The sequence below is a fragment of the Taudactylus pleione genome, unplaced genomic scaffold, assembly GCF_031769625.1.
Source record: "Taudactylus pleione unplaced genomic scaffold, aTauple2 ptg000683l, whole genome shotgun sequence".
Lineage (NCBI taxonomy): Eukaryota > Metazoa > Chordata > Amphibia > Anura > Myobatrachidae > Taudactylus > Taudactylus pleione.
Window position 1 is genome coordinate 2,499,004 of NW_028285085.1, and position 20,642 is coordinate 2,519,645.

Genomic DNA, 20,642 nt, shown 5'->3' on the forward strand with positions numbered 1-20,642 from the left:
GGTAACTATTGTGCCTTCTGGAACCCATTCTTGCAAAATTACACCCTTGATATCGAAGGGAAAATTTTCCATGCGGTGTCTTTGTCAGTGTTCTCAGATTCAGCTATCATTCGAACACTGAGTCGGCGGTCTTTTCAAACAATCTGACTGCTTTTTTCTACATTTTCTTTGGTTCTTGAAGTGCAAGGTCGTCCAGGGTGTTCATCATCTTCGCCATTCTCATGTCCCCTGCTGAATTTTTTGTGCCACTCAAACACACACGCACAAGACAGGCAGTCATTCCCATAGGCCGTAGTAAGCATTTGAAAACAATCTGTTGGTGTTTTGTGCAATTTTACTAAAAATTTCAAATTGACACGTTGTTCAACTATTAAACTTAGCATTTTTTCGGCACTCTACAGAAAACACAACCAAATTAAATGGCGACTCACAATTAACTGAACGTTATAGAGTGTTGCTGCTTGTCATGCAGGTTCAGACAAGTTCAAGGTTACTACGTATGCAGTTAGAACCAGTTCTGACTGCTTTGTTTACTAGCTGGAATCATAATCTTGTCATTTTATAGACATACCTCGTATGTGTACCTGTAGGTGATTTATTACAAGGACAAACCATTTTAAATCAAACATTTAATTCTTCCATCTCAAATAAATGTGTAGCTGTATAAGATGAAGCTGCTAATTAGGGGTGTGCACCGGCCACTTTTCGTGTTTTGTGTTTTGGTTTTGGATCTGGATCTTTCTTTGTGTTTTGGATCTGGATTGGTTTTGCCAAAACCACCCTTCCGTGTTTTGGGTTCTGGGTTTTGTGTTTTGGATCTGTATTTTTTTAAAACAAAGCATAAAAACAGCTAAAATCACAGAATGTGTGGGGTTTTTCTGCTCCTATGCTATTATTAACCTCAATAACCTTAATTTCCACTTATTTCCAGTCTATTCTGAACACCTCACAATAGTGTTTTTATGTCCGAAAGGTTGCACTGAGGTAGCTGGATGACTATGCTAAGCGACACGAGTGGGCGGCACAAACACGTGGCCCATCTAGGAGTGACACTGCAGTGGCAGACAGGATGGCAGTTTGAAAAACTAGACCCCAAACAGTACATAATGCAAAGAAAAAAAAGAGGTGCAAGATGGAATTGTTCTTGGGCCCTCCCACCCACCCTTATGTTGTATAAACAGGACATGCACACTTTAACAAACCAATCATTTCAGCGCCAGGGTCTGCCACACGACTGTGGCTGAAATGATTGATTTGTTTGGGCCCCCACAAAACAAGCTGGCAATTAATCTGTCCCTGCACAAACTGGCTCTACGGAGGCAAGATGTGGTCCTCATCCTCCTCATCCATCGATTCCTCATCCTCTTCAGTGTCGTGTACATCCTCATCCTCACAGAGTATTAATTCGTCCCGCTGGAATCCACCACCACAGGTCCCTCTGTACGTTCTGGAGGCTGGTCTCCCTGGAAGAGTTGATAATTCATTTTTATGAACATCATCTTCTCCACATTTTGTGGAAGCAACCTCCTACGCCTTTCGCTGACAAGGTTCCCGGCTGCACTAAACACTCTTTCGGAGTACACACTGGAGGGGGGGGCAACTCAGGTAAAATAGAGCCAGTTTGTACAGGGGCCTCCAAATTGCCTCTTTTTCCTGCCAGTACAGGTACGGACTGTCTGACATGCCTACTTGGATGCTGTCACCGATGTAATCCTCCACCATTCTGTCAATGGTGACAGTATCATATGCAGTGACAGTAGACATGTCAGAAATTGTTGCCAGGTCCTTCAGTCTGGACCAGATGTCCAAACTTGGTCCTGCCTGCCCTGCATCACCGCCAGCGGGTTGCTTAGGATACCTAAGTTTTTTCCTGGCAGCCCCAGTTGCGGAAGAAAATGAAGAAGGAGCTGTTGACGTGTCACGTTCCGCTTCAGCTGACAGTGTTTTCACCAGCAGGTCTTTGCACCTCTGCAGGCTTGTGTCGGCCGGAAAGAGAGACACCACATAGGCTTTAAGCCTAGGATCGAGCACGGTGGCCAAAATGTAGTGATCTGATTTCAACAGATTGACCACCCTGGAATCCTGGCAAAGCGAATGAAGGGCTTCATCCACAAGTCCCACATGCCGAGCGGAATCGCTCCGTCTTAGCTCCTGCTTCACTTTCTCCAGCTGCTTCTGCAAAAGCCTGATGAGGGGAATGACCTGACTCAAGCTGGCAGTGTCTGAACTGACTTCACGTGTTTCAAGTTCGAAGGGCTGGAGAACCTTGCACAACACGGAAATCATTCTCCGCTGCACTTGAGTCAGGTGCATACCCCCTCCTTTGCCTATGTCATAGGTGGATGTAAAAGCTTGAATGGCCTTTTGCTGCTCCTCCATCTTCTGAAGCATATAGAGGGTTGAGTTCCACCGCGTCACAACCTCTTGCTTCAGGTGATGGCGGGGCAGGTTCAAGAGTGTTTGCTGGCGCTCCAGTCGGCACGCAGTCGCTGAATGGCGAAAGTGGCCACAAATTTTTCGGGCCACCCAAAGCGTCTCCTGCGCGCCCCTGTCGCTTTTCAGAAAATTCTGCACCACCAAGTTTATTGTGTGAGCAAAACATGGGAAATGCTGGAATTTGCCCAGATATAATGCCCGCACAATATTGGTGGCGTTGTCAGATATCACAAATCCCCAGGAGAGTCTAAGTGGGGTAAGCCACTGGGCGATGATTTCCCTCAGTTTCTCTAAGAGGTTGTCAGCGGTGTGCCTCTTACTGAAACCGGTGATACACAGCGTAGCCTGCCTTGGAACGAGCTGGCATTTCTGAGATGCTGCTACTGGTGACGCTGCTGTTGTTGCTGCGTAATGTGATACATCTACCCAGTGGGCTGTCACAGTCATATAGTCCTTAGTCTGCCCTGTACCACTTGTCCACATGTCCGTGGTCAAGTGGACATTGGGTACAACCGCATTTTTCAGGACACTGAGGACACTTTTTCTGACGTTTCTGTACAGTCTCGGTATCGCCTGCCTAGTGAAGTGGAATCTAGACGGGATTTGGAACCGGGGACACACTACCTCCATCAATTGTCTAAATCCCACTGCACTAATGGCGGATACCGGACGCACGTCTAACACCAACATAGCAGTCAAGGCCTCAGTTATACGTTTTGCTTCAGGATGACTGCTGTCGTACTTCATCCTCCTCGCTAAGGACTGTTGGAGGGTCAAGTGTTTAGTAAAAGTAGTGGTGTTCCTACTTCCTCTCTGAGATGATGAATGACTCCCAGCAGCAACAGCAGCAGCGGCAGCAGTAGGCGTAGCAATGCAGGATCCTCCGGAGGAATCCCGGATAGGAGAGTCAGTCATGCCAGTGACATGGCCTGCAGGACTACTTCCGATCCTGACTAAGGAGGAAATTGACGAGGAGGGAGTTAACGGTGTGGTTTGCAGGTGCTTGGATACAACAGGACAAAGGGATTTAGGTGTCCCTGGACTGCTTACGTTCTTAGCCAAAGTTTCTGAACTTGACAGTGAACTTGACTTTTTATGAACGCGCTGCAGGTGACGTATAAGGGAGAATGTTCCTAGGTGGTTAACGTCCCTACTCCTACTTATTTCACCTTTACATATGGTACATATGGCAAGACAGTTGTTGTCCGGATTTGGATAGAAATATTGCCAGATCAAAGAGGTGGAATGTTTGGTCTTCTGCCCAGGCATGACCGTGATGGGCTTTTTCATCCCACGGACAACAACTGTCTCCTCCGGAGCCTGATTTAAACAAACCACATCACCATCAGAATCCTCCTCGCCAACTTCCTCCTCAGCGCCAGCTACACCAGTATCCTCATCCTGTTGTACTTCAACAGTGACATCTTCAATTTGCATATCAGCAAGTGGACTGTGGGTGCTCCTTTCAGCACTTGCAGAGGGCGTGCAAATGGTGGAAAGAGCCACCTCTTCCCGTCCAGTGCTGGGAAGGTCAGGCATCGCAACCGCCACCACACTTGGACTCTCCTTGGGGATTTGTGATATCTCCTTAGAACTCACAGTTCTTCGCTGTACTTTTGCCAGCTTAACTCGTTTGATTTTTTTTTAGCGGGATGAGGGCTTCCATCGTCATGTGAAGCTGAACCACTAGTCATGAACATAGGGATAGACCTTAGCCGTTTCTTGCCACTCCGTGTCATAAATGGCATATGGGCAAGTTTACGTTTCTCCTCAGTTGATTTAAATGTTTTTTTTAAGGTCATTTTCCTGAACTTTGTCATTTGGGATTGTATATGCCCTCTACTATGACATTGGGCATCGGCCTTGGCAGACGACGTTGATGGCATGTTATCGTCTATGTCATGACTAGTGGCAGCAGCTTTAGCACTAGGAGGAAGTGGTTCTTGATCTTTCCCTATTTTATTTTTATTGGAGAAAGTTTGGTACTCCATTTATATTATATTGATATATACGTGTGGCTAAGGCGCACACAAATACAGAAAATTATTTTTCATTATTGTTGGAGACTAGTGCACTTTGTGGGTTACACCACCCTTTAAGAAATGAGCCAGCCGGCTCTTTACTTATGGGACACAGGCGCACGCTTGGCGCTGCTCCTTTGTTGATGCACGTGCAGCTACAGTGCACACAATTCACAAAGACAGAAAAAAAAAGAATTTTTTATTTTTTGTGGAGCGCACTTTTAAGGTTACACCACCCTTTAACAGACAGATGCACGCTTGGCGCTACTTTGTTGATAACCATGCGGCCACAGTGCACACAATTCACAAACACAGAAAATAATTTTTTATTTTGTTTGGAGTGCACTTTGGGGGTTACAGCACCCTTTAACGGTCAAGACAGCCATCCCTTTACTTATGACACAGGTGCATGCTTGGCGCTACTTTGTTGATGCACGTGCGGCTACTGCGCACACAATTCACAAACACAAAAAAATATATATTTTTATTTTTTTTGGAGTGCACTTTGGGGGTTACAGCACCCTTTAACGGACAAGCCAGCTGGCCCTTTACTTATGGGACACAGGCACACGCTTGGCACTGCTCCTTTGTTGATGCACGTGCAGCCACAGTGCACAAAATTCACAAACACAGAAAATAATTTTTTATTATGTTTGGAGTACACTTTGGGGGTTACAGCACCCTTTAATGGTCAAGCCAGCCAGCCCTTTACGTATGACACAGGCGCACGCTTGGCGCTACTTTGTTGATAACCATGTGGCCACAGTGCACACAATTCACAAACACAGTAAATAATTTTTTATTTTGTTTGGAGTGCACTTTGGGGGTTACAGCACCCTTTAACAGTCAAGCCAGCCGGCCCTTTACTTATGACACAGGCACATGCTTGGCGCTACTTTGTTGATGCATGTGCGGCTACTGCGCACACAATTCACAAACACAAAAAAATATATATTTTTATTTTTTTTGGAGTGCACTTTGGGGGTTACAGCACCCTTTAACGGACAAGCCAGCTGGCCCTTTACTTATGGGACACAGGCGCACGCTTGGCGCTGCTCTTTTGTTGATGCACGTGCAGCCACAGTGCACACAATTCACAAACACAGAAAATTATTTTTAATTTTGTTTGGAGTGCACTTTGGGGGTTACAGCACCCTTTAACGGTCAAGCCAGCCGGCCCTTTAAGTATGAGACAGGCGCACGCTTGGCGCTACTTTGTTGATAACCGTAAGGCCACAGTGCACACAATTCACAAACACAGAAAATAATTTTTTATTTTGTTTGGAGTGCACTTTGGGGGTTACAGCACCCTTTAACAGTCAAGCCAGCCGGCCCTTTACTTATGACACAGGTGCACGCTTGGCACTACTTTGTTGATGCAGGTGCGGCTACTGCGCACACAATTCACAAACACAGAAAAAAATATATATTATTTGGAGTGCACTTTGGGAGTTAGAGCACCCTTTATATATATTTTTTTGCACTTGGGGGAGCACCCCTGATGGACAGAGCACCCCCTGGACACCACTACAGCACCCCTTTAGGACTGGGACACTGCACAGGACTTTGGAGTGGACACAGCCCCTATGGACAACTGACTGCACAACACAGTCCAGCCAGCCCCTATGGACTTTGGAGGAGTGGACACAGCCCCTATGGACAACAGCAGCACAGCACAACACAGCCAGCCCCTATGGACTTTGGAGGAGTGGACACAGCCCCTATGGACAACAGCTACACAGCACAACACAGCCAGCCCCTATGGACTTTGGAGGAGTGGACACAGCCCCTATGGACAACAGCAGCACAGGTCAACACAGCCAGCCCCTATGGACTTTGGAGGAGTGGACACAGCCCCTATGGACAACAGCAGCACAGCGAAGCACAGCACAGCACAACACTACACTGCACTACACTACACTACACAGCCCAGCCAGCCCTAACTCCCACCCTCCCTCTTCATTGTCCACAGCCGAGTGAGAAAATGGCGCCGAAGCGGGTACCTTATATAGAATCCAAAACCCGCGAGACCCGGAAGGCGGGATGATGACGTTTTGCCTCGATTTCAGATCCGAGTCAGGCTTGAAAAGTCGAGCCTGACTCGGATCGGCTTCGGATCGTGGGGGCTCGGGGGGGTTCGGATTTCAGAAATCCGAACCCGCTCACCCTTACTGCTAATCAAAACAGGTCGTAAATAACACCCCGGACACATTGTAGTCCAGACTGTGGGCAGCCTTACAGGAAGTGAGGACACCTATGAAATGAGCTTCTGCATAAACAAACCTTTGCAGACAGAAAAATGTAAAGTAGTATTAATTATATAATATTATATAATAAAATAGTGTCCATAAATTCTGACATATTAAGAATAACGTAACCATGTAAGGCAGAGTCATACTCACAAAGAAAGATCCAAACATTGCGATGGAGGAGAGAAAATGCCAAATATCATGGTCATCGAAGAATCCAAGCAATATACAGTCTCTGTTGTGCTCTCGGGATTCAGCTGGAGTTTTCTGGACACAGAACAGATGGTCAGAAAATGTACAAGATCAGACAGCCCATACACAAAGCAGAGCACCACAAGGATAAACTCTGCACTCAATATCATGGGTTAGTCACAAATCCCCATTTAAACTGCAAAGCTGCGATGGCCATGTTGATCACTACAAAGGATTACCTAGGTCAGCAATCTTTGAGAAATAGATTATATTATAGGCGGCCATTTCCTGAGAAACACACTTCACTGGAAGGAGCTACAGTGGACATCTTCACTTACCTGCTTCTTGCTGAGCCCATGGAAGGAGAAGAAGAACAGAGCAAATCCCCAAACCACAGATGTGCAGGCGATGCAAAGAAGCGGAACTAGAAGTATGCGCTCTCCACTGCGCAACTATGGTGGTGAGGGGAAAAGTGAAAGATACAAGGCAGACATTGTAATTCTGGATAACTGTATAATGAGAACCTAATACACAAGCATCATCAAACTTCTAGGGCAGCACGGTGACATAGTGGTTAGTAATACTACCACACAGCACTGATGTCATGAGTTCAATTGCAAACCAAGGCCATACCTGTGTGGAGTTTGTATGTGCTCCCAGTATTTGTGCGAGTTCTCTATTACACTTCAAAAACATACTGGTAAGTTAATTAGCCTCAGACAAACAAATGGACCCTTATGTGTACTTGTGTAGACGTGGTAGGTATTATAGACTCCACTGCGGCAGACAGGGAATATTCTCTGTAAAGTGCTGCGTAATATTTATGCACTATATAAAATACTTCCCAATGTCTCACCTTCATGATGATGTAGAAAGCAAAGTACAATAGCAGGTTGCAGATCCCAATGGCAAGGAGATAGGAGGCAAAATCATTAGGTCGTTTGATTAGGCCATATGCTGCCCTGTAGACAAATTAAGTAGGAAAATTCAAACCTATCCAAGCTTGCACATCCCTAGTGCAAATACCAAGAACTAGAGAGAGCAAACATTTCACATATGTGCACACACCAAACCATTCATGGATAGCTCTACTTAATACGTTCCTATAAGTTGCCAAAGATCATTTTTGACTAACCAAATTGAGAAACACTTGTGGCATCTCCGGATATTATATGAGCAGCAGCCAATGGCATACAGAAAGCTGGAAGATGCTACAGGAGAGTTTGGTTTGTATTCAGTCACTATGCACATGCTCCGCTACAGTGACCACAATGAGAGTCAGCCACAATTCCCTGCAGAGGAGTCAGGCATAAGGAAGGGAAGTACACACTTTTTTTTTGTTGTCTCCCACAAAATAAACTTGTTTGAGTGAAGATGCCATTAATAAATATAATGCTAATAAGTGTTGCTTACATGTGTCTTGCAATCCACCCGATCTAAAGAAGTCCCGACATCTGCTGTAGTTAGGGGAGGCTATTCCTGCTCATCAGTAGCAGGTTGTAGAAAGACAAAGTGCTGCCTATAGGAGCGAGGGTGGCCTACCTGCCATGGGGGCCTGCAACAGCTAATACTGTGCCAATTTCCTAGCGTAGGAAAACATGGGGCCTCTGCGCTCGCCTAAGGCCTTTGTAATGACATTATTTAGAATCCCATTAAAATGGTCATAGGTGAATGCAGAGGATCAATTTATACTATCTAGCATGTGGTCCTTCCCTTCTTGCATTGCAGTTGGAGGCAGCACAAAATATATATTTGATAAATATGGTGTTTACAACCATTGTAATCCCCCCCAGCTTGCATCAAATGTTCAAGAGAATCCACAAAAAGATGGGATCTCGCACCAACATATATCTATAATTCTTACTGATACAGAGATAAAGTGGTATGATCTAATACCCTAATTCTTCATAAATTTTGTCTTACAATGATAATAGATTGGTATGAAGGTGCTACCTGACAATCCTATAATAGTACAACAAAAACAAAGAGAAAGAAAGGATAATAGTCTGGTGCACTTTAGGGATCACTGTGGTTTAGATCAATTTCTCTGTTTACATAATAAAATATAACTTTTATTTAGATTCATTAAAAGATAATATTAGGTCCAAAATCATTGGAAGGCGAAATAATTTAAAATAAATAGAGTAGAATGTGTAATATCTATACATAGATATATAAGAAACAAAAAGATGTGATTTAAAATATCATTATCGCCGGTCTGTTTAATGTATATATATAATATTTATAATTTTTCTGGATCTTATGTACTGTAAGTTTATTAAATTCTTAAATAGTAATTCTATATTGCTCTCAGTACAATTTTGATATCATGGGGAATGTACTCCCTGATACTGTCGAGATCAATGTGAAATATCCCCAGTATTGAGTAAACCGATAGTTGTTTATTGATAAAATCTTTAAATGGACAGATTAGTATCCACTGAGTATTCACTTGATTCACAATGTAGCAGTTTATTTTTCATTGGTTATCAGAGGAATGAGTTTGTTAATATCAGGATACAATTGTATCTACTCAATAATGCTTATAATGGTAGTTGTTCTAAAGCTGTTTTTTTATATATATTATCTCTTGTTCACTCATGAGTTGATTTACTACATAGCATTTCAAAACTCTCTAGAATAGTATGACTGTGATCACAAAGATATTATTACAATAGGATAGTTGTTCTGGGTATAAATTCCTTTCAACACAACATCAGTTATAAGACCCAACTTCCTTAGAAAATAATTGTATCTATATCTGATACAAAGTGATCAGTCATGTCTGCCTGTGGAAACAGCATGCCATTTCATTAGCCTATATTATCGTGTATAAGCGCTATATTTCTCCTATGCGGGCTCTCTTTGTATGCCGCTAGCGTTTATACACGTGGCTACATCGACAGTATCATGATTACCAGTTTCAATCATTAAGGTATATTATACATATTTAAGCATACAATTGTGCTATCAGACCGGCGGCAGCATGAGGTGCTGACGCGCGTTTCGCCGAGGATTGGCTTTATCAAAGCAGTGCTACCCGAATGTCTCCCGTGTCCTGTTTATATATCCCCTAAGGATTGTTCATAGGTTGATTTGAAAGTCGCTCCGTCACTCTCTCTTCCCATTGGTCCCCCCTTGGTTTCTATGGAAGCCTTTCCCGATCAGTGTATTCATTATTCTATGATATATGGCAATGAAATAAAATAAATATATTATATTTTTAATCGGCGCTTAATCCATTCCTTATCTTATATCTTTCCAAATATTATTTAGTATATTGGTATCACTTCGCATATTTATAAGTGGATTAAATAGCAAATATTTATTAATTGATCATACGTTAACCATAATTATTTATATAAATGTATAGGGGAAATATACCATATTCCTGTTAGTAAACATGGCATATTAGATTTAATTATCCTTTTTCTTTTAACCCTATCTGTTCTATATAGATTAAATGGACATTCTTTACTACTTATATCTTGTTGTTCTTTCTTTATATATATCTCCTCTATTCCTACTTGTAGAAATATATATATAGTTTCTTATTTAGTAATTAATTTACTGTAGCAATTATTTGTACTCCCAAGTGTTATCCCCCTTATACTGTACGAGTTGATGCATTCATTAATTTTTATTGATAGTAATTTCTCATAATATTCCATAACTCTGTCATATAAGAATTAGTTTTCCGATATCTAACTGATGATCCTAAAATATACCATAATACCGTGCATCATGTCATAAAAAATTCTTGTGATACCAGTGATTCTTAATCTCCCATCATACTGTTGTGTATACCATAAATTAGTAAAAATTAGTGTATTAATATCCCTTAAGTGTAATTGATATTTGTTATAACCATAGTGTGAACCATATGACATATGCTTATAAAATATTCTCAAATCAAAACCGTGATAACTGTGATAAAAAATAAATAAGTGCTAAACTGGTGTCATATATAATTAATATGGATATATCTTAGAACTTATCCCTCATAATATCCCATAGTACTACTATGTACATATTTATTAACCGGTATTCCCCTGATAATGTGTTTTATAATTTTGTATATCATCTTTATAAAAATATAATGTAAATGTTGAAAGAAGTCCTAGTGACTAAAATGTCCCATCATCCTACTGTGTATAAAATGAAATGTGTCTCTTAATACAAATAATAATTATGTGAAATAAATTGTACTTATAAAATTCAAAATAGCTGTGGGTGACCACCCACAGCTTATGCGAGCGGACAAAAAGATGGTCGCGATGGTCAAGACCATCGCGCCCAACGGGCTTGCAACGAGACCCTGCGGTAGGGTCTCGCTTCCGCAAGCCCAGGCTTCCTATAAACCTCTAAGAATAACGCTAATTTGCGCACGCTGTCAGACCGCAAATAAAGACTTAGACGTGGAATCTGTAGTTCCAAAGCACAAGTGTTATTCAGGTAAAAGTTCAGACAGTTACACGCATTTGATCTATACACAATTTAGGCATAAAAGGAAATAATACAGACCCAAGTACAGTATACATACGCAGCGCTTCCGGACGCGGAGATTAGGCATCAGTAAGAGACCCCCAGTCATACAGCATTCAGCATGAAGACTAGCATTCGTGCACTCATATTTATACCCCCCCAGAATAAAAGCACAATAGGGGAGTCTGTTGCTGATATCATTGGTTCCCAGAGGAGAAGCATATGTTACAGCACATTTAACAGGCTGGTTCAAATAGACTCTCCCTGCCTCTAACAGCTGGGGATCTTTCTAATCACGCCCTCTGTAACATCCTAACAGTTGTTAATGAAATGAAACATTTTGTTGCTTGTAGGTTCTGTGATCCATAACTTGAGTTTGCATGATGCGATCTCTCCACCGATAACACCGGAATGTTGTAAAAAACATACGCATCAGAACAAAACCAAACACATCTTGCTTATCATGTATAATACCTTAGTTATCAAATATCTTTATTTCTCAGCATTTAAACTAATTGAACCAACTTAAATCATATACTTTAAAGCTTATTAAACCTTATGTGTGAATATGTAATGTGTGAGTATTCGGGGTTTGATATAAAGACGTATTAATGTGTGTATGAAGATGGGTGCACTTGACTCTAACATCTTAGCATGCTGGGCCAGATAGTTCTACATGTCCTCTATCAGCAGGCCCCAACATTTCCTGTGTTCAAAGGAAACTTTATTCTCCCGGTCTCTTGTGTGAAAATGCAAAATATCCCAGCTACAAGAGACAGACCTAAGGTGACACTCTATCCTCTGAAATCATGTTATTGCAGGAAGCTTGCTAATGTATTCTAGCCAGACCACCCGTAATGGGCAAACACTATGCAGGAAGCTTATCTACACAAGCCAGTTGTCACCTGGCCACTTGCTCTAATGCAATACTGTAAAGCCATTTCTGGAATATATCCTTTATAATACGTAAAGTAATGAAATAGGCTTTTAGTGAATCTCCGTAACCTATGGTGATGGTCACAGATGCATTCGCATGATGCTAATGGTATTATCGCCACATGTACTAAAATGTGAGTTTATCTAAAATGGCGCTTAGGCGGCCATTTCGCAAAATGGCCTCTTGCGGCCAGTCGCAAGATGGTGTCGCTGCGATTCAATTTTAAACTGATCTTGTCTCAGCCAACAATCCAGCTTCGACAGTCCACCCTTTGATAGCGAACAACATGATATCACAATCTGCTATTAAAATGTAATTTAGGCTTATATTTACATATTATTTAGTGTTATTATGGGATGGCACAAGGTGGTTCTTACTCCATCAATAATGTGTCTCTGAGTGGGGACATAAAACTACTATTATACGCACACCGCAGATCTTGGAAGATCATGTGAAAGGTGTGGGGATGCACCAGTCTTATAACAGCAGTCTTGAACGGGAATTGAGCCTTCACATTGTCTGAGGTGTTCTTATAAATAGCATTTCAATAATACATTCTATGCATGTCTAACTATAATACATTAAATAATGGTACTTCCTAGCTCAGGGTTGTAATGCAGTTCTGTATCTACCTCGGTATACATATTATCATTTCTGACCACCATCATAGTTTCATTCCTTCGTTTCACTCTGTTTTTACATTTTCCACACTTCAACACAATTGGAACACATCGGACGCATATGCCAATTACTGTGATGACAATCAGTATAAGGATCAAGAATATGCCTATGTTGGCGATCACTTCCTGGACCCATTCCCCTAGACCTGAGAACCATTTCACTGGGTTCAGCCATGACACCCATCCTTCTATCTTTTACCCTGCTTCAGCCACTGATGCGTTATGGTTCTTATGGAATTCCCACTTTAGCTGCAGCATCTCATCCATCTTCCGGTCTATCACCTCCTTGGGGTCGCTGGTATCATTGGTGACATAAGTGCAACATTTTACTCCAAATTGGGTGGCTAACGTTACGCAATACCCTCCAGTAACAGCAGTTAAATAATTCAACACTAGCCTGTGTTGCACCAGTTCTTTCTTGTACGCTTGCAATTCTCTCCCTGTGTACCTGAATGTGTCATCGTACATCTCGGTGATATTATCTATTAATTTAGCAAGTTCCTGGATATATCTAAAATTTAGTGTACCCCGAGCGATCCTGGTGGGATCCAGTGCGACTAAAACTTGGAAGTCGGTTGTCTCACTAATTAACTGAGCGGCTTTATGCATATCACCAGGTATCATATTTCTCTTGCCTCTGTGTTCATATTGTGTGTGAAGATATGGTGACGTTATGTTTTTATGTATTCCCAGCATTTCAACATGTGTGAGGGTCATAACTTCTGGGACTACTCTTCCCAGGTAACACAAACCTTCGGAACTCAGGGAGAGCCATTTATACACTTTTCTTCCACAGATGAAATATACATTATCAGGGAGAACATAAGGAATGGTATGCATCATTATCATTAAGCACATTTCCCTTACAAACAATCCTATTTCTGGGTCTTCCATCTGGTTCATGCAAGTCTCTGGCTGTATTATTTTAGCACAATAACCATGTGGCACCTTACCAATAATTTCTTTGGTGGAACTCAATGTATAACGATACCTAAAATGTTTCCCACCAGACTTAATGGAGCGCAGCAGATCATGGTTTATAGACTCATTATCAGCTCTTTGTGAGGTCATCGTCTGATTATTCCCCGTCACTTCCCAACTCCCGGGTTTATTGGGGTTGGTTATGTTTAGACACAAAAGTGATCTATCTACTTGGAATTGATAAGAGTTTGAAATGAGGTGGTTTGGATGAGAGGAATTTTCAATCCAATGTTTTCCCTTTTTGCAATTCTAAAATGTCCGTGATATTCAGTGGAAATGGCACCAACCCTACATTATGCTGTCCTTGTGGCACATGTGAACACACCCAGCAATCAGTTTGATTTAACACTTTGCCTACCATGCTGTGATAATCCTCTAAAGGATACCCTCCCCAGTACGGGTTATATTTAGGTTGGCACCGTTGGATACAGTTCTCATCAACTAGGGACCCACAAACCTCACAAATACAGGAATCTTCAGACGATAAACCTCCACACCTTCCCCGAGTATCCGGAATGACAGCTCTTTTAACAATAACAGTACTAAGATTGGGAAGACACTCCCCTGATTGGCATTGCACTCCTCCTGATTCCACTCCATCAGCACTGCCATCATGTTTTGGAACACATCACCTGTGAAATGAGTACCCCTGTCACTCTCGATGATCTTAGAGATACCGTACCTGCATACAAATTCCTGGATTATTTTCTTGGCAGTAAACGCAGCAGTATTAGTGGCCGCTGGGTAGGCCTCAACCCAGTTAGAAAATACGTCTGTGCACACTAATACTTAAGGTTCCTGCAGGGTGGTAATTGGATGAAATCAATTTGCATCACCTGGAAAGGTCCATCAGTCAGTGGAATGTGGGACGGTTCGGTAGGGATCGCTTTCCCTATGTTCTTTCTCAAGCAGGTCAGACAGGACATTGCCATCTTCTCTGCTTGTGAAGAAAAACCTGGTGCGCACCAGTATGCCCTCACCAACTTGCACATACCCTGTTTACCTAGATGAGTTAGACCGTGTGCTGCCTCAGCTAGGCTGGGGTAATATGCCTTGGGGGCTACTGGCTTACCATGTCCGTCCCTCCAGAGCCCAGAGGACTCTGGCCCACATCCCTTGGACTTCCAAATGGATTTTTCCTGAATTGAACACAAATTTTGCATCTCAATTAATTTCAGCATATCAATAGTTTGGAATGACATAATTGTTTCAGTTGGAGAAAACATTTTTAACCCTGCTGCCCATTTTGCAGCTTCATCAGCTCTGTTGTTGCCCAGTGACACCGGGTCATCCTCAAATGTGTGGGCTTTGCATTTAATTACTGCCACTGCTTTGGGCAGTTGGATTGCTTCTAAAAGATGTTTTATGTGTCGGGAATGTGCAACTGGTGTGCCTGCTGCTGTCATAAAATTTCTCAGACGCCATAGAGCCCCAAAATCGTGCACCACCCCGAACGCGTACCTCAAGTCAGTGTAAATGTTAGCAGATTTGCCTGCTGTCAGTTCACATGCTCTAGTCAGTGCAACTAACTCTGCCACCTGGGCTGAGTGAGGAGGACCGAGAGGTTTAGCTTCCATGATGTCTGTATCATCTACAACAGCATAACCTGTACATAATTCACCTGTGTCTGTTTGTCTATGACAACTCCCATCTGTGTAAAAAGTTACATCCACATTCTCTAAAGGTGTGTCATGTATGTCAGGTCTAGCAGTAAAGGTCTGATTCAGATATGACATACAATCGTGAGTATCATCATGTCTGCCGAACTCACCTCCCGCCAGCAACTCCCCTCCTTCCACCCTTTGTACATCATGTTGTACATATGGCAGGTATGTTGCTGGATTCAGCGTACTGCAACGTTTGACAGTAATATTTGCAGGAGCAATTAGAGCTAGTTCCCAATTGGTGAACCTAGCCAAGGAGATGTGTCTGGTTTGAGCTGAGTTCAACAGGGCAGATACAGCATGGGGAGTGTAGACAATCATATCATGGCCCAATACTACGTCCTCACTTTTACTCACCAATAAAGCGGTAGCTGCTACACTTCTCAAACAGGTGGGGAGTGATCTTGCTACTGTGTCCAATTGGGCACTGTAGTATGCTACGGGCCTACTGGCATCACTATGTTTTTGTGTAAGGACACCTGCAGCACAACCATCGGCTTCCGTACAATATAAATCAAAAGGTTTTTCATAATCGGGTATTCCCAATGCAGGAGCTTTTGTCAGACTATCCTTAAGATTAAGAAAAGCCTGTTCTGATTCCTCTGTGTGTATGACACGATCGGGCTTTGAGGAAGAGACTAGTTCCTGTAAAGGCAAGGCCAAAATAGAAAAACCTGGGATCCACATTCGGCAATATCCACACATTCCCAAGAAGGTACGAATTTGCTGTTGATTCTGCGGCAGTGTCACGTTTTGTATGGCCTGGATTCTATCATTTGTAAGATGTCGTAACCCCTGGGTCAGGCAGTGTCCCAGATATTTTACTCTGGATTGGCACGGCTGTAACTTGTCCTTAGCCACCTTGTGTCCTGTATGCGAGAGATGAAGTAACAAAAGTTTAGTATCATTCACACATGACATAAACGAGTCAGAACATAGCAATAAATCGTCCACATACTGAATTAGAACTGATCCATTGGCAGGTTGAAAAGCTTGTAAACAGTCATGCAATGCCTGGGAGAAAATACTGGGGCTGTCTATGAAACCTTGGGGTAGTCGTGTCCATGTATATTGCACACCTCTGTATGTGAATGCGAATAGGTACTGACAGTCAGGGTGGAGAGGCACAGAGAATAAAGCAGAACAGAGGTCAATGACAGTGAAGTGGGTTGCATTTGGTGGGATCTGCATCAGGATGACAGCTGGATTTGGCACTACAGGAAATTGGCTCTCTACTACCTTATTAACACCTCTAAGGTCTTGCACCAGTCTATAACCCCTCCCACCACTCTTCTTTACTGGAAAGATGGGACTGTTGGCTACACTAGCTGTACGGAATAAAATTCCCTGTTGCAATAATCGCTCAATTATTGGAAACACCCCTAATTGTACTTCCTGTTTTAGGGGGTACTGGGGAATTTTTGGAGCTTGCCTTCCGCTTTTTAAGTTTACCATTACTGGGCTTATGTTTGCCATTAATCCAGTGTCCTCTCCATCTTTAGTCCAAAGGGAATCTGGAATTTGGGACAACATTTCATCTACTTGTGATGGATTTTCTTTTAAAATTGTAGAGTGATACATTATCCTTTGAGGAGTGTCTAACATATCCCGCACCTCGTATACCATTCTCTCTGGGATATCTAAATATACGCCATCAGGGGTGCAATATATAACACATCCCATTTTACATAACAAGTCTCTGCCCAGCAGGTTAGTAGGAGCCGTGGCAGCCAGGAGAAAAGAATGTCTGGTATGCAACGGCCCAATACTGACCTCTGTGGACTTTGTTAAAGGATAACGTTCCACTTTACCTGTCACACCCATTGTTGGTATTGTCTCGTTGGTCACCTGTAACGGGAGATTTCATCACTAACTTGGTCACCCCTGTGTCTACAAGAAAAGGATATTCAGTACCAGCTACATCAAGATTGGTTCTTTCCTAGTACTTCCCGTAAACCTGACTATCTGTAGATTACCCCTAGCGTTGGCTACCATTCTCCAATAAAGCATTTATGGCTACAATTGGAGCTGGTGCCTGCTGAACATTTGCTGGCCTCTGTGCATGTCCCTTATGGGGTTATCCAGGTCTCCCCTGATGTGGGGTCCATACTCTTTTTACTGTACAGTTTCTACTTAAGTGTCCTGTTTGTTTACAATTAAAACATGTCCGTGATTCAGGTGAAAGCATGTGTTGTTGTGAAGTTTGAGCAGAGGGTAAAGGTGGTGAACATGGGTAAGGATAGGGAGGGTAAGGGTATTGTGGGGGATAAGAAGTTGGTGGATAGCCTGGGACCTGTGGTTGCATCGGGTTAGTGGGATAGAGTTGTGTTTGTTGTTGAGTGGGGTTAGTGAGAGCACATACTTGTTCAGACATGAGTGTGTGTGCAAGTGCAAGTGTGTCTGTTGGCTGTGATGTTACCGTCATTCCCTCCAGAGCTTGTATACTGACAGCCATTAATTTTTCACTCTGGATCTCCCTCTTTTTTTAAATGATTTTGTCATGTTCTATGGCAGACTCTATGAGGTTATCTATTGTAAGTCCCCTCCAGCCAGGCTGCGAGGTCTGAACCCGAGTTTTTAAATTCTCTTTTAGACCGTCCATTAGTATCGTGACTATCATTCCCCTGTGGTGAGTGCTATCTTTAATATTTTCTATCCCAGTGTACTGGGCGATAGCCTGAAGAGCCCGGTCGCAATAGTCTTCTGCAGTTTCACTCTCCTTTTGTTTGATTGTGAAGATTTTGTTCCAGTTAACTACTACTGGAAAATATATACCCAATTGAGTCACAATGCGGGAAATGTTACCTTGGTTTACTTGGTCTGTTAAGGGAACGTCGCCATCCAATACACAGTCCGTGATAAATTTTGTCACGTCGGTATTGCGTGGTAGACAGGCCCTTAACACCACACGCCAATCTTTATTAGTGGGCTCATGAGAACTACCCAAATTTCTCAAAAATCTTCGACATTTGGCTAGTTCCTTTTTGGGATCGGGGAAATCATTTATGATGGAATTTAGTTCTGCTCTTGTCCATGGACAATGCATTACTACTTCCCTCGTGGGCACTACACCGTTTGCATCCGCATTTCCATTCGGAACAGTTATTGTCCGAATGAGATGCAGACCGGCAGCGTTGCTACCTCTGACCTGGTTACCTGGCTGGGGATTTAATCTGCTGCTGCTACGTATGGTATTAACAACTTCCTCTATGGGTGCAGAGTGTGTTAAGACTTCCCTTGCTGTTGGAGAGGCGGCTCCACCCATGATTGTGGTGATGCAGCATCTATCATCTGCACAGCATAGGAAATGGCAGACATTACAATAGGCTCATCATCCACACCATAAACATTTTCTTTATGGTTGCTTAAGAGGGGGTACAAATTGCTTGTTACATTTTTATGGATATTTTTGGTAACTGTACTTGCACCTCCATCCACATAAGGTGGGGGAGGTGAGCGTGAACTGCTGGCAATACTCTCCACGACGCTACCTTGCCGCACGTGCACGCCAATTTGCAGCTCACCCGTATTGCAACTCAGCTTCGTGGATGTATTTTCTGGCAATGCGCTCGCAACGCTAGTTTGCGTCGTTTGCACATTTTTAAGCCACGCATCCCCTTCATCCTGCCATAGTTTTAAACATTCAAAATACTTAATATTTTTCTCTCGGGATCGCACCATACTGATGTGATCCTGGACATTGTCTAACATATTTTTGTCAAAACTACCAATTCTGGGAAACGGTCTAACACACTTCCTCGTCATATTAAACCATAAATCACAATACCTTATTGCATAAGTACCGTACTTGGTATGCATGATCCAATTGGCGCCTCCATTAGCAGCACATCATTGCCCAGGAGGGAGGCTGTTACGGTGTAGAGGATGGTGAATGAGTGGAATGTGGGAGGGTGAATGGGGGAAGGTGAATTTTTGGGACAAGGGGGGCTGTTACGGTGTAGGGGAAGGTGAATGACTGGAATGTGGGAGGGTGAATGAGTGGAATGTGAGAGAGTGAATGGGGGAAGGTGAATTGGCGGAACGAGGGGGGCAGTTTTGGTGTAGATGAAGGTGAATAAGTGGAATGAGGGATGGTGAACAGATGGAACGAGGGAGGCTGTTACTGTGTAGAGGATGGTGAATGAGTGGAATGTGGGAGGGTGAATGGGGGAAGGTGAATTGGCGGAACAAAGGGGGTTGTTACAGTGTAGAGGATGGTGAATGAGTGGAATGTGGGAGGGTGAATGGGGGAAGGTGAATTGGCGGAACGAGGGGGGCTGTTACGGTGTAGGGGAAGGTGAATGACTGGAATGTGGGAGGGTGAATGAGTGGTATGTGAGAGTGTGAATGGCTGAAGGTGAATTGGTGGAACGCGGGAGGCTGTTATGGTGTAGAGGAAAGTGAATGAGTGGAATGAGGGAGGGTGAATGGGGGAAGATGAATGGGTAGATACTTACCAAACTGGAAGTTTGTGTGGTTTGGGCACACATGGTAACATGCGCTGAGAAATCCCTCCGTCACAAGAGCAGTGCCCATGGCGTAGAACACACCAAAGTGCTTAGGGATCCCACATTCCTGGGCATGGAAGTGAAAGGACTTGATGAGGACTCACAGAGGGACATTTCCATATTTCCGTAAGATAAGAGGACACAAGTCATCTTTACCTACAATGTTTTCCTACTATGGGCACCTCTTACCTCCGACTGGCCCTTGCTGTACTTGCTGCTGCATTTATAACAGAGTTCTCTCTGTAGAACAATGAGGAGGAACAGCAACCCCAACATGATGTACCCCAGGTTGCTCAGAATGTTGTTAAATGCACTGAAAAAAGGGAACAAATGGTACAAGCAGTAAGAATAAAGGGTGCCCGGGCAAGAAAGGACGTATGTGCTGGTAATGGGACACATTTTGGTCTATGTCAGTCTTTTAGTCGACATCTAATTAACATTTTGTCCAATTTGTGCTTTAAATCCTTTATAATGACTTCACCAGACTGA

The 20,642-nt window shown here is 43.0% G+C and overlaps 1 protein-coding gene across 1 annotated transcript in view; it reads right to left on the reverse strand.

The window, feature by feature from the left end:
* The window catches only part of LOC148477928 (uncharacterized), a 39,839-nt gene that overhangs the window by 2,450 nt on the left and 16,747 nt on the right, over positions 1 to 20,642 (reverse strand). Inside the window, exons 6-12 of the mRNA XM_088455977.1 lie at positions 20,343 to 20,466; positions 20,103 to 20,220; positions 14,782 to 16,514; positions 8,034 to 8,155; positions 7,755 to 7,860; positions 7,237 to 7,350; positions 6,860 to 6,973 (exon numbers count right to left, since the gene is read on the reverse strand). Of these exons, the coding sequence (XP_088312103.1) occupies positions 6,860 to 6,973; positions 7,237 to 7,350; positions 7,755 to 7,860; positions 8,034 to 8,155; positions 14,782 to 16,514; positions 20,103 to 20,220; positions 20,343 to 20,466 (2,431 nt within the window). The remainder of the gene's footprint in view (positions 1 to 6,859; positions 6,974 to 7,236; positions 7,351 to 7,754; positions 7,861 to 8,033; positions 8,156 to 14,781; positions 16,515 to 20,102; positions 20,221 to 20,342; positions 20,467 to 20,642) is intronic.